Source organism: Sparus aurata, chromosome 6 (genome assembly GCF_900880675.1).
Source record: "Sparus aurata chromosome 6, fSpaAur1.1, whole genome shotgun sequence".
Classification (NCBI taxonomy): Eukaryota; Metazoa; Chordata; class Actinopteri; order Spariformes; family Sparidae; genus Sparus; species Sparus aurata.
The window spans coordinates 21743493-21757164 of NC_044192.1; the positions used below are offsets into that span (position 1 = coordinate 21743493).

Sequence of the window (13672 nt, forward strand, 5' to 3'; positions counted from 1 at the left end):
TTAATTTTTAGGGAATAATGCTTCCTGATGAAAAGAATCCGGCATGTTTTGTTGGCTGGTATCTAGAAGTGAGTAAATTTTAATGTAGATCGTAATAAAAATCCAGATCTAGACTTAAATGTGCTGTCAGGGGGTTGTATTTTTCTGCCACTTACATAGTAACCAGTAGGGAAAAAAACGTCCATCTAACATCAAAGTGCAGCTGAGATGATGAGGATTCAGAAAGGTACCAACAGTGATTAGGTTTGACTGGATTAAAGGGGACTGTTGGGCCTGGGAGGAGCTATGCACTATACTGAGTGCCAGTCTAATTTAGTGGGATTTTGAATTCTTTCATGAGTTCTTTCACATGAATGTATGTGTACTTTGACTCACTTAAAGGATCCGATTATTGCTTTCACTCCTGTGGGTGCTAAAGGCTTTGATGTGTTTTAATAGATGATGGACAACAGTGGGTGAACAAAGGCACAGAGGCTTTGGTTACAGAGACAACACTTACTATAGCAGGATCAATTCATTGCTGCTTCAGGTCATCTCACGGGATTTCCTGACATTAACATTGTAGCACAATGCCAATCTTTTAATATTTAAGAGTGGTAGGTACTTTTGTTAATTTTGCAGGGTTTTCTAGAAAGCATGTTTGTATACAAGTATCAGTATCAAGACCAAATCTCAGGCATTGTATCGCCAACAGAGCTGAAAACATTCAAATGATACCCAGCCCTGATGTAAACATGGTCAACAGAGAGCAAAGGTGTTACTTACAACATAACTTCTGCCGCCCCATGTTGTGAGCTGAACTGCAAGCCAAACGCTGTCATTTGAGGCTCCACGGGGCCTTTGTCCCTCTCTCTGTGATCCATCTGCTGCTGGGAGAGACGCTGCAGCAGGCCTGCCATCAAGCTCACTGGCACCAGTCTGTTTTGCATGTGGCTGTTTGACACAACACAGCAGGAGTGGCATTATGGCCTGGTGGCAAGAGCGGCTCAATAGCTGTGGCAGCATTAGCTTTCATTACGGCACACACCAACTCATTACAGCTCACTGTGTGGTGATGCTGACAGAGGGACCCGGGCCTCCATCTGAAGCACATCGTCTCACGGTGTGGAGGTGGCGATGCACGCCGATGGAAGATGCTATTCACTGATGGACCATTAAAGAAGCCTACAGCAGCAAAACAGTGCTCTCGCTGAGCAGTGTGGGGTGTCGAGGCAATAATGGGTTGTGATTGTCTGGCCCGTGGACACTGATAGTATTTGAAAGCATTTGGTCAAATAAGTCTGTTTTTTTTATGTCTTAATATTTTACTTTTCTGTGCAGATCTTACTCTCAGAACTGTGAAAAATGTACTTCCCTGTGATGAGTTTGTGATAAGTGTAACATGTGAAGCATCAAAAACACGGCCTTCCTTGTATCTATATTTCAGCTTTCATTTAGTTTATATCGTGTGGCATTTCTAGGAGCAGTCTGACATCAGATAACAAGTTAAACTCCTGCAGCGCTCCACAGCTGAGATAAGCACACAGAAGAACAACTCACATCCCAAAGCGAGAATCATGTCGCAGTGAAAGGAAATGAAATCCACCAGCTGTCCATCTCAGGTGGTACAGTACAGAAGGTGAAATTAATTTAGATGGATAAACCTGCTTACGTATCAGAAATGAAATGTAATAAGCTCTAATGAATGCTATGTTTCCACGTTGTCTCTCTTTCGGTCTTCCTGGACCTCACGAAAAGACCCGCTATTGTTTTATGACCCCACAAAAAAAACCACTCATCTCAAAGTTACTTTACTGCTTGTCTGGCAGTTTTCTATCAATGTTCTTTTAACACAGTGTGTGTCTTTATTTAAACTATTCTTCTTGTACTTATGATTTATAACACAAAATCTCTTGTCAAATATCCTGACAAGACAGTAGTACTTACTTACAATATGTTCACCTTCGATCCTGAACAAATCTTATGAAACTCATTATGTGAGTTTATATGTCCACTGGTATGAAGTGTTGTGCATCAATATCTTATTCTGCTTTTGATAAATCTGTCTAAGTTCTTGGCTTTGGTTTGACAAAAATAACACTTTTCCATTGGTGTTCAGGAGCAATTTATAGTGCGTAATAGCCACAAAGTTATAAACAGTACGGTGGCTCTGAAGTGCAAATCACAAAAGCAAACATGAAAAATAGAACCGCAAAAGAAGTAAGTTGATGATATAAACCCCTAACAGAGAAGGTAGGTACTTTTTCTCCATTTTCCAGTAGAAGTAATGCGTTGTGTTTTGTGGTTTACAGTTATGTTTGGGCTTTGCGATTTGCCCTGCAGGGCCACAACACAACAGTCATCAATTGAAGGAATTTGACTGGAAGGATGACATTTCTTTTTCTTTCTATTGTTTAATATAGGCTCACCTCTGTGTTGGAGGATTAGTTAGATGGTGGGAGACAATTCACATATTTCCTGGGACTGTCCAGTATTGCAGGGTTATTGGTAAGATATAAAAGAGGAGACTGGAAGAAGAGGAGAGTGTCAGCCCAATGGATCCTGTGTTGTTTTTACTAATCACCCCAAAATGTAACAGGAAAAGACCAAAGATAAACACTTTGCATAGATTTAATGACTGCAAGAAAAATCAAAATAAACATTGGAGGAAAGCGCTTTTGCCACCATAAATTCAATGGACTCTGAGACTGAAACAAGTCTAATGGAATACATGACAGCAAAACTGCAAATGACAAATGCATTTATAATACTCCACTTAAATGTCTGAATGCTAGAATGGAAACGGACGGATGCTCATAGAAATAGAAAAAGAGAATGAAAAACCTCGGTCATGGACCAATTAACACTGTTTGATGTTCAGTGTCACTGCCATTGAAATTGAAATAATGTTTAAGGAGAAATTCTAGGTAGGAAAACTGCATTGTCCCTTAAGACTGTTGTTTTAACATTTTTATAAACCTCTCATTATCCTGTAGTCTTCTAAATTTGTTTGCTGGCTCAATATGCTTGATTTTACTGATCGGGTCTTAATGGCCTATTATACCTAATGGAGCCAGTAGTATTCCCTTCACTTGTTTTTATGTTAATGTAGGCAATTTAAAGAAGAATCCCGAACTGATCCTGAAAGCTCAAAATCCTGTCTCTCTGGGGCTGTTTTTGAGTCTTTTGTTGCAGTGGAAAATTGCAGTGCTCTTGTGTTGAGTAATCCTTCCAATATCAAAGATTCATCCAGCTCAGTGAACTTGTAGTTACAGCATTTACCCTGGGATCGACAATTTATGAGTTTGATTCCCTCTCCCAGTCTGTGACTTCAGTCCCCAGTTGGCTCATTGAAACTCTGAGCCCGAAGAATTAAAAATCTCTTCTAGACGAGTGTCTTATCCGCGCTTGCACCGCGTCTGGGTCTCATTGGGAGTTACACCAGTAGTAAACTATATGCAGCTTCTGGGGAAGACCTGTGTGATGTTACAGTACAAGCAAAAGCAAAGACATTCTTTAAAGTCTGGTAAAATGGCAAATTGTAGTTTTAACACGTTTTCTGGACAGATTAAAGAAACGATACATAACTTGTTAATCAGTGAGCTTTATGTTGCTGTTAGGTGGATTTTTTGTAGCTTCAGACACAGCTAGGTCAGCTGCTTAACTCTGTTTCCATTCTAAGCTAGGCTAAAAGTAATGAGAGTAATATCAACCTTCTCTCTGCTGCTCAGAGCCACCCAGCTCTGGATAAGCATCAGGTAAGGGGCCAGATCTTCTGGAGGAATAAACACCTGGACTCACATCTATCTATCTATCTATCTAGACAAAGTAATATTTAGTTCTGTTCATGATAAGTTTAGTCTACTTTGCCAATGCTTTTGTGTTAAAACTGAAATTTTACAGATGAGGATCAATAAAGACACAATCGATGGCAGATCTGTGCTGATAACACAAAACTTCTGCATGACTCTGGTGTACCTGAATACATCTTAACACCTCTCAAGCCTGTAAAACATGTACCATGTCTGAAGTTTCATTTTGCTCGTAGAAGGGGTTAACATTGCAGCGTATTGTCCAGGCCGTGCCTTGGTTTCCTTTTATCCCAGTCAAACTGCATTAACAAGGGGCCAGACCTGCCCCTCCCTCCTTCCCTCTCTGGATCAAGGACCTGCAGTGCCATAAAGACAACATTGATTGCCTGGCTTCAGTCTAAGACAGGATTACTGAGGAACAAGTGTCAGACACCACCTTCACCTCATATCCTTCCTCATAAAGAGGCCATTTGCTCCGGTGCTACAGCAGCTTTACAGCTGCACTCAGTAAACTGACTCCTGCACTGCGAGTGTGACCGTGTGTCTGAACTGTGCACAAGTGACTGCTGGTTAAACAGACAATGCTTTGCAAAAAAAATATCAATAAAACTATAAGCTGCTTTACTACATTAGATCTGAAGCTCATTCCGTGTGCTGAAGGTAATTTATTTTCTGTTATGAAAACAGCAGGTTGCCATTTTCCTCAGCCACAGCGGGATTAAACTGCCACAACTTAATGCAGAGATCATTTCTCAGAGCAGCCGGTCGCTGAGAGGAAGGCGGATCTGTCAATGAGACACACCCGCATGTCCCTTATAAATGATTAGACCCATCAAAGCGACCAGTCAGCAAGTACAATTAAGCTGAGAAGATGCACATTTTTCTTATTATTAATTTTATTTATGCTGCAGTAATTTCAGAAGAGGTGTCAGGATGCCTTCCTGCTCTGCTCAGTGTGGGATGGACGGTTAACAAATAACAAAAGAAACTGCTCTGAGGGCTACAGCCTGTTTATTTTATTTGCCGAAGAAAATGTTGAATACATACAGAGCCTATGAACATGCCAGCAGTGTTTTGAGTTAAATGCCATCATGATAATGGTCACATTTCTGTAAGGGCTTTAACGTACTCATGCACAGCAGTGCTCTGTGCTAAATGCTAACATTATCACAATAACAATACTAACATGTTGGTGTTAAGTTGGTTTGATTTTTTCTACAGTCACAAAATTAGCTTAGTGATGCTAACATTTGCTATTTGCATTTAGCAGAAACACACAGCTGAGCTATGCTGGTTTTTGGTCAGAAACCCACATTTTGTAGCAATATATCCAAGAGTTGATGAGACATTTTACTCAAAACCACAAATGTCAACCTGGCAACCATGAACGTCTGAACAACACATCCACCAATCCAGCACATGTTGAGATATTTCAGTCGGGGCCAAAGCAATGGATCAACAGACTGACACTGCAATGGCTAAAAAGAAAGGGACTACTGGATTATTCTGCCAGAAACCTCAATAAAAAGAGTTTTCTTTTATTGATATGAATATTGCAGTCTGTACAGCATAATGTATGCGTATAAGAGCGTATTTAGGACGATCACTGTGTGAGGTCTTGTCACTGTATGACCATCATCTCACCTCCTGGGCAGCAGATTTACTCAGGCAGCAAATTGGCTTTAACAATTCAGACAAAAGCACATAAGTTAACCCTTAACACATACTGTATATGAACACACGCTTATAAACACACACGTACTATGTGGACAGTGCTGAAGCCGTCTGAGCGTGTACTTCCCACCCTGCTTAGACTGCTGCTGCAGGAACAAATGGGGGAAAAAACAGTGTTTGAGGTCACAGTGGGGTTAACAATCCACCACACCAGGAAGAGAACCACCTCTTCATACAGGAGATCAGCAAAACACACCAAGTGCCCAACTACCTATTCTCCTGCCTGAGAGAGGAAACGAGGGAGCCAGAAAATCAAGCCAAGTATCTAATTAAGAGGTTAATGGGCTGATCTGCTCTTTGATCTGTGATCAAGTTTTAGTTCCAGCTCTCATAAATCAAACTACTGGCGATGATCAACACACTCTGAAGAGTTTCCTGACCTTGTTTCAGGTCTCACACGATTTCTGTGGACCAGGGCAGAGGCGGAGGTCAGAGTCAGACAATTGACTGTGTCAACATGCGGTAGAAATACTGTCCTTTGTTTTTTAAGACTACATGTCTCTGTTAACTGTATTGGTTAAATTGATCCTGGATACAGAGCTCAAGATGCTCTGCCTGACAGTAGTAGAAGTGCTATAAAAACCAGTGAAATTCAACCTTCTGAATAAGATCACATGGTTTAATCCACTTTTACAGTCAGTCAGTCTCACTCACTGCTGTGGGTCGTCTGAGAAGTCCCTAAATCATCTCCTACTGTAAGATTACACAATACTCGTTTAATGACTGTCACCAACAGCATGATAATATTATCACCACAGTGTTTCTCCCAAGCATCGATAAGTCTACTTACATAATTTGGATATTACTCCGATTACACAGTGAGGAGCAAGTGAGAAAGAACTAAAGTGATTCCATCAAATCACCAAAATGACACAATTTATCATAGCCACAAACTGTCAAAACAGAAATGTGCACTTCAAACACTACCATAAGGAAAGGTGACTAAATCTAAGCAAAAAATAGTGATGTTTGAACAAAAATCACATAATTATCAAGTTATTTCAACTCTCTCAACTCTCAATTTGCAGAAGTTACACTGTGGAGTCCCCCCCAATTTTTTTCAAAATGTTTCAACATTTTAAAAGCATAACTAATCATTTAAATGGGGAAAGTAATCGGTAGATAAATCAATAATGAAAATAACAGCAACTCCAGAAGGATTTCTTTTACCCTCTCAGATAAATCACTGCAGTAAACAACCAGTCTGGTCACTTGCAGAGACTCTCTCAATAGGAAGGTGTACAGTACCATCTGGTGGAAATATCCATACAGCAACTCGTAACCAGATCATTCCATGCTCTCTTGTCATGATCAAAATGATTCAACAACAGTGTTATTCCACAATTCCCCCATCCCCCCAAAAAAACGCAACAACAAACAAGTCAAAAAACTGTCGAGTTAAATTGCTGATATTTATTAAATCCTAAAATTCCACAGATCTTCGGCATTGAGTTCTGTCATTTTCTGTGGATTCTTCAAAAAAGGAAACATTATAATTTACACTCGCAGTGTGAAACATTTTAGAGATTCCTGTAGAAGGACAGCATGTCGTCTAGACTCTGTGCAGGCTGCTGGGCCTGGCTACTGTCTAGGCCAGGTGGGGGGGGCTGCTGAGGGGTATACTGAGGGGGCTGCTGGGGGGGATAATGGAGGGGATACTGGGGCGGATACTGGGGTGGATACTGGTTTGGATACTGGGGTGGATACTGAGGTGGATACTGGTTTGGATACTGGGGTGGATACTGGGGTGGATACTGGGGTGGATACTGGGGTGGATACTGGTTTGGGTTATGTGGGGGAAACGGAGGGAGCAGGTGAGGCGGTCCAGCAAACTGGGGGGTGGGAGGAGGAAACGGAGGACAAATCGGAGTAGGAGGATTCTGGGAATTACATGGTGGAGCAGACACTGCAGCTGAAGCTGCTGGGTGATCTGAAAGTGAAAACTGTGACGAGGTCTGTGGTTGTGAAGGAGGTGGAGGACTTGGTGGAGGTGAGGGAGCAGCTTTAGATAGTGGTTCCTCTTTGCTGTCAGAGATTGTTCCTGGGCCTTTGGTCCACTTGAAGGACGTCTTAAATTTATTCTCCTGAGATTTACTCTTCACTGGTTTTTGTCTCTTGTCCTCAGTAAAGTATGCAGTGGGAGGTGCAAATTCTAAATCTCGCTCGTCTCGGCATCGATTTTTCCACTCACTAAACATAAACTCTGGAAGAAGAAGTAAAGAGTCAATGTTAAAAAAACATCAATTATATGATGACATAGAGATGACACACAGTAACTTTACACTTGAAAACAGACATAATTCATAATTCAGTGTGAATTCTTGTCTCACTTATGAAACATTCTATCATAGTTATCCAAGCACAGCTCCATAAAAAAGAAAAAAAACTGTGCATACATGTCACTTTACAGCCTCAAGTCTCTACTGAAATTATGATATAAGGAGACTTATTTCTAACATGGAACTTTACATGAGGAGGCTTACCTTTGCCTCTGTCCCATTCTCTGACATGAGGAACTCCTGGTTTAGTGTCCCTCCTTTCCTGAATCTCCACTTCCACCTTCCTCACTGTGCTGATCTCTGGGAAGTCTTCCGGTGGAGGCGAGGGTCCTATTATTTCACCTTCCCCTTCCTCTCCTAGGGGGAAGATACAATACAATCCTTCATTAACATTCATGTGATCAACACAAAAATAAAAAAGTCACAGCTACATTTGACACAAGGTGCGTGTGGATTCTAACCTTCATTCTCTTCCTCTCTCTGCTCGTCCTCAGTGCCATCCAGCTTTGCCTTCTTCATCTTCCTCTGCCTCACCTTGGCCAGTCGGTCCTTCAGAATGGCCTGCCTCTTTTCCTTTAGGTGTTCCCTTTTGGTGCGCTGCTCTGTTGTCTGAAGGAGAAGACATATGAAAAAGAAAGAGACTGAGGAAAAACTCAACGGTTTTAAAAATTGCTTTTATTCTTTATATATGTGTTTAATGTACCTACATGTAAGAGTAAGGCCTGTCACGATAACTACTTTTACTGGACGTTGTACTGTGCAAGACATAATTGCAACAAACAATACTATTGTCATTTTTACCCTCTTTTATGCAACAAAAAAACTTGGGAGGTCTCTTTACAAAAACTGCAATGAAACACATTGGTAATATCGAGGTCAGCAAAACTGATCTAGTTCATGAACATACATCGTTAAGTTGATAAAATGTTTACAATAAGTCAATAACATAATTACTGTCACAGGTCTCGTGGAGTTTTCCTTGTAGTGTCAAATGATTTGAACACACACTCTTAAGATAAATATGTCTGTGTTCATATTCATCCAGATATCAGCACCTCACCTGGTCTCTGAGCATATCCAGAGTTTCTCTCTGCTTCCTGCGGTGCTCTTCATCCTGAGAGAACGAAAAGTAACCGACACCAAGCTCCCGGGCCTCTGAGATAAACAAACAAACAACATGTTTTTACTGCACATGATTTACTTTAATTCATATGTGCACAGAAACGTTTTAGAAATGCTTTAACAGTGACCTTGTCCCCTAATATCCTCGTAGTGGATCGGTCCAACAGGCCTCTTCATAGCCTCCGCTTCCTCCATCTCCCACTCCTGCCTCTGCAGCTCTCGCCGCATGTCCTCTGAGAGTAAGGTCTTGTCAGCTGACGCTTTTCTACACAGTAAAGTCATATCAAAAACAGTTTAAGTTCCCAACATGAAACCAATATCCAGTCTCCAACTCTATGACCTGTAGTGTCCTGTAGAATATTTACCCTTTTCCTTTAAGGTCTTGGTCCATTTTCTTAAAACCTGGCAGGTCTTTCTTCATGCATTTTCGAGATCGGCCCAAGGCGTCAACATAATCCACCCTACAGAGAAACAAAGTGTTAACAATGAAAGGCTTTCAAACTGTAGAATGTCTAACATATACATTTTGAATTATTTTTTTATTTGTACCATTTTCATTTTTAACTTGCATTCCTAAGATTAGAAGTGGTGGCGGGGGTAGTCCTAGTGATTTGTTTATTTGTACAGATATTGTATATACTATTCATCAAAATACTAACTCAGCTACATTTTTTAATCCGTTGATAATGAACGAATCAGACGTTACCATTCCTCATCTGGGTTTTGAGGAGGGGGGATAGGAGATGAGTTGTCTCTTTCTTCATCATCTCTTTCTTTGTGTGCAAGTGTTTCTCTCTTTTTGTCAATGATCTTCTGGGTGAAGTCAACCAGGAACAGTCCTTCTGTCTCTTCATCTGACAAATTACAAGACAAGTTTATTACCAACTAAACACACTCTGTCATACAACAAAATATCAGAACGATGTAATTTACGCTTCACCCACCTGGAAAGTCTCCTTTTGTCATTTGCTCATAGAGTTTGGCCTTCTCCTCCAACCTGCGTCTGTTATAGGCAGATAAATGAGCAGTCAGAGGTTGTGGTCACCATTTTTATCATGACAGTAAATCTGCTGTATGATGTGTTGAACTGACTTTGCTGTATCAAGAGTGTTCTGCTCCTCAGCCAGCTGCTCAGCATCTTTCTCGGCTCTTGCTGAAACACCAGCATTTTGTTTGCTCCAAACATTAGGTTTCTAAACAAGAGCACGGAGACAGGACACGGTTAGTGTCCTGTTGTCATACAAGCAGGTAAAAATATCTTTCTAAATGCCACAAACTGTACCTTGACTTTCTGGTGTGATTTTGATGTGAACCCAGCACCAGAGTTTTCTCGACCAAGTTTATCCTGTTTGAACTGCTCCTGCTTTCTGTAAAGTTCAGCTTTAAGGTCCACTAGCTGTAACACACAAGGTTTTATCGAAACATAAATCGACAGCAAACTGTTTATATTTATTCTTTAGCTACTAAAACAACTTTAACTGTGTTTGCTAGCAATATAGCCTGACAGCAGGTTAGCTAACGTTAGCCGTTATAATCATTTAATTAAACGTCCCAGAGCCAAACAGAATATCAGTAAAATGTTTGTACGGCTGTTTTTAAATGTAACTCACCGATGAAGCAGTCACATTGAAGGGTTTCTTCTTTTCCATGCTTACTAGTTATTTTTCTACGACATAATCCCTGTGTTGCTACTGCTGTGACCGACTTCTTCGTTGGTGGCGCAGCTCTCGCGAGAAAAAACTGTCTCTTTACCGCCGACTAGTGGCGTTTGTTATGTAACTATAATATCTGTCAAACAAGGTCATGTTACAGTAAACTGTGTGAATAGAAGCTCTGAACATTGAAAGTGTTTCATATGGACGGTGTATAGAATTGGATGTATTCTAACCCTTAAAAATAAAAATTAAAAAGCAGTTACCTACTTATTGCACACATTGTCATCTCAATAAGAGGCGGTTTACGGTCACTGTAAGAGGAAGACTAAGTGGAAACCAGCTGGACTCTGGATCAATCAGATTGCTCTGTATTAGTCCAGCTTAGTTTAATTACGTTTGTCCTCTAATTATGAAAAATAAGTAAAACTTAGAGGCCTGTTGAAAGGTTTTACCACATAAAAAAAAAACATTTATTGGTGTGGATTTTGTCAAATTCTGCAGATAAGACTCATTTTAAAAAGAGCTCTATTGTGTTAAGCATCGTGATCGTCAAATATCAACCTTGATATTTGACATTGTACAATTCCTGGGTATATTAACTCGACACTGGCATGCTGCTGGAGAGACAAACATGCATAACAGGCTGAATTAGTTCCCATTATCAGTGTCTCTATGACACCAATACTATTACCTGCATTACTTTCATTACCACGTTGAACAGATAAGATGATCAGCAGGTTGAAACAGAGAAATGCCTACTTTGTTATCAACTTAAACATTTGAACAGTCCAACGCAAACAAGATATGACAGCACAAGCACCATTTACTATTATACTGGATGCATTTTTAAACCAAAATGAAAGAGAATGGAAGCTATATAAAGGTATGAAGTCAGAAGCTGAACTCAGGTTGGTGTCATATGTGGGTCATATTGTTGGCAGTGGAACGAGCATCCTACATCTTTAATACACCATGTTTTTGAAAAGAAACACCTGTTTGCTGGTGTTTTTATTCTGTTCTCTGACTTTGTGGTGCAAGTCAACCAGTGCAGGCTCGAGCTTCCTCAGCCCGTCACAAAAACCTCAGGTAAGGAGCTTCCCTGTCTTTTAGCACATGTGGATCAATGCTTTAACTCTTTATGAATTTAATTGTACTTCAGTCTGTTTGAATTCTCACTTAGAGCATTTAATTAAGCAGTTTCCTTTATATCCAGGTGTTCTGAGTATGAAGTGGTATTATATCATCACTTTCAACACAAGGAAGACTAAGTTTTGTTGAGTTCTCATTAGAAAACAAGATTATTAATTATTATTATTATTATTATTATTATTATAATAATAATAATAATAATAATAATAATATCCTGCTGTCCCACTGAGCCTGATATTCACTTCATGACACTTTTTTTCACAATTTCGACTAAGCATTGTTTTGCATAATAATAACTGCATCCTTTAATGTATCTGCATCATGCTTTTTTGCCAGTCATTGTCATGTCTTGTCATTTCCAATACATTTGGAGGAGTAAAAAGAGGGATATTTGTTTACATACCACATCAGATGAATGCAATCATAGTATGAAATTCAAATGCGGTGACAGCATTGTTGGCTATACCTACTAAGTATGTTAATCACTGACTCTGAACGTCTAATGTGAAGCTGAACTGGTTACAAACATGACATTTCTCTGTAGAACAGGGGAAAGTCTTCCAGGGTCGGCCGCCAAGTCATGCAGGAGCCTCATCAACCCACTGATGACAAACACATCACAGTGAGCGGAAATAACACTCATGGCTACAGCACACAACCACCAACACCCTTAATAATCGTCCCTCTTACTTTTTGGTATTCTTCTCCTCTAAGCAGATAAGCGCCCCCTTTGAAATTGGAATCTCCATGACAGAAGAGGACTATGCGGAGTACGGTGTGGTGCTGCAGGAGATCATTCAGCGTCTGCTGGGAGGCACAGAGGCAGCAGGTTTGCCAAATACATGTTTCATACGTCAAAACTTGTGTTCCCTTCGACTGATGTATAGTAAACAAATTACTCACAATATCTTTTTTATTTTCAACACATTTTTGTCACCTTTCAGAGGGACCGCCACAACTCTGAAGATCATGGAGGAAACTTAAGAATCTGCCGTCTGCAATGTCAGCTTCATTAGATGGTGATTCCTAATATACTGACGGCAGAAACATGCTGATCTCATTTCTTTTAAAGCTTTGTGTACTCTTTAGCTCATTAGTCAGAATGTGGCTATGGCATGTATCACTAAATCTTTCAATCTTTCAAAGTATTAATTACTTTAAGATCCAAACTACTTTTTTTAAGGTAAAAATTGAATGTTCCCCTCTCAAATATGTAAAATTGCAGTGAGTTACTCAGAGAATCGTCAATATGTCAGACTGTTTTATCAAACATAGTCTATTTTTTGGTAAAAGCCTCATTTCAGCTGATGATTCATTCAGACTCTTACCTGTGTAATTCTAAAGAAATGTACCGTACAACCTGTCCTCATTTGTCATCATAGTCCTACATGTGTCCATATAAATGAAGCATTGATAAACCTCTGTCTCTCTGTCTCGTCTTTGTCCAAGTAAAGAATCGGTGTGAAATTGAATTAGATGGAGGAATGAACATAGGTTACATTTCCTCCTTTTAATGGGGTTATAGAATTCAGGACAGGTTCTGTGTTGGGATACACACTTCTGTGTTACCTTGCATTTGGCCAAAACAAAACAAGAGAAATAGGACATAAAAATAACTGTCCACAACAATATTCAAGTCAGGTCTGCTGGTTTGAAAGCTTCCTGAGGTGTTTAGCATCTCACAGGCTTAAATATTGTTTCTTTCAAAAGGGTAAAAATCAGATGAACAAATCCCAGAACATGGTTGTTCAACTCCTTGTTCAAATCACAGGAACTGGGTCAAACATGGCAAAGCACAAACTGCTTTGATCACTTGTGTCGTGCTGTCTTCCACCTCGCAGCCTTTATTAAGTGCACAGCTAGGACATGGTGTTCTCTGAAACTGTTCAGGCTTTCATCATTACCCAAGCATAGGTGAATGTATGTATTTTTAACACATCGG

At 40.1% G+C, this 13672-nt stretch overlaps 2 protein-coding genes across 3 annotated transcripts; one reads left to right on the forward strand and one right to left on the reverse strand.

Moving 5' to 3' along the window:
• Positions 1 to 6918: 6918 nt before the first annotated feature.
• On the reverse strand, positions 6919 to 10679 carry ccdc174 (coiled-coil domain containing 174). Its single transcript, XM_030418496.1, has 11 exons — positions 10537 to 10679; positions 10209 to 10322; positions 10019 to 10119; positions 9871 to 9929; positions 9633 to 9780; positions 9292 to 9387; positions 9055 to 9191; positions 8865 to 8959; positions 8266 to 8413; positions 8009 to 8161; positions 6919 to 7728 (listed from the first exon to the last, which is right to left on the reverse strand). The coding sequence occupies exons 1-11, from the start codon at positions 10573 to 10575 to the stop codon at positions 7046 to 7048; spliced, it is 1773 nt and encodes a 590-aa protein (XP_030274356.1). The 5' UTR covers positions 10576 to 10679; the 3' UTR covers positions 6919 to 7045.
• An 811-nt stretch (positions 10680 to 11490) lies between these two features.
• ghrl (ghrelin/obestatin prepropeptide) lies at positions 11491 to 13149 on the forward strand. 2 transcript variants are annotated; one of them, XM_030418498.1, is made up of 4 exons: positions 11491 to 11667; positions 12275 to 12352; positions 12448 to 12559; positions 12675 to 13149. In XM_030418498.1, the coding sequence occupies exons 1-4, from the start codon at positions 11554 to 11556 to the stop codon at positions 12692 to 12694; spliced, it is 324 nt and encodes a 107-aa protein (XP_030274358.1). In that variant the 5' UTR covers positions 11491 to 11553; the 3' UTR covers positions 12695 to 13149. The 2 variants fall into 2 exon arrangements, with proteins under 2 accessions (XP_030274358.1, XP_030274357.1); XM_030418497.1 differs by having other exon boundaries at positions 11523 to 11667; positions 12445 to 12559.
• The last annotated feature ends 523 nt before the right edge of the window (positions 13150 to 13672 follow it).

Coding starts and splice junctions, on each gene's coding strand:
- ccdc174 (XM_030418496.1), bottom strand. CDS start 10,575: ATGGAAAAGAAGAAACCCTTCAATGTGACTGCTTCATCG. Junction 10,120..10,208: donor AATCACACCAGAAAGTCAAG/GTACAGTTTGTG, acceptor GCTCTTGTTTAG/AAACCTAATGTTTGGAGCAA. Junction 7,729..8,008: donor AGAATGGGACAGAGGCAAAG/GTAAGCCTCCTC, acceptor TTCTTCTTCCAG/AGTTTATGTTTAGTGAGTGG.
- ghrl (XM_030418497.1), top strand. CDS start 11,554: ATGTTTTTGAAAAGAAACACCTGTTTGCTGGTGTTTTTATTCTGTTCT. Junction 11,668..12,274: donor GCCCGTCACAAAAACCTCAG/GTAAGGAGCTTC, acceptor ATTTCTCTGTAG/AACAGGGGAAAGTCTTCCAG. Junction 12,353..12,444: donor CTGATGACAAACACATCACA/GTGAGCGGAAAT, acceptor TTCTCCTCTAAG/CAGATAAGCGCCCCCTTTGA.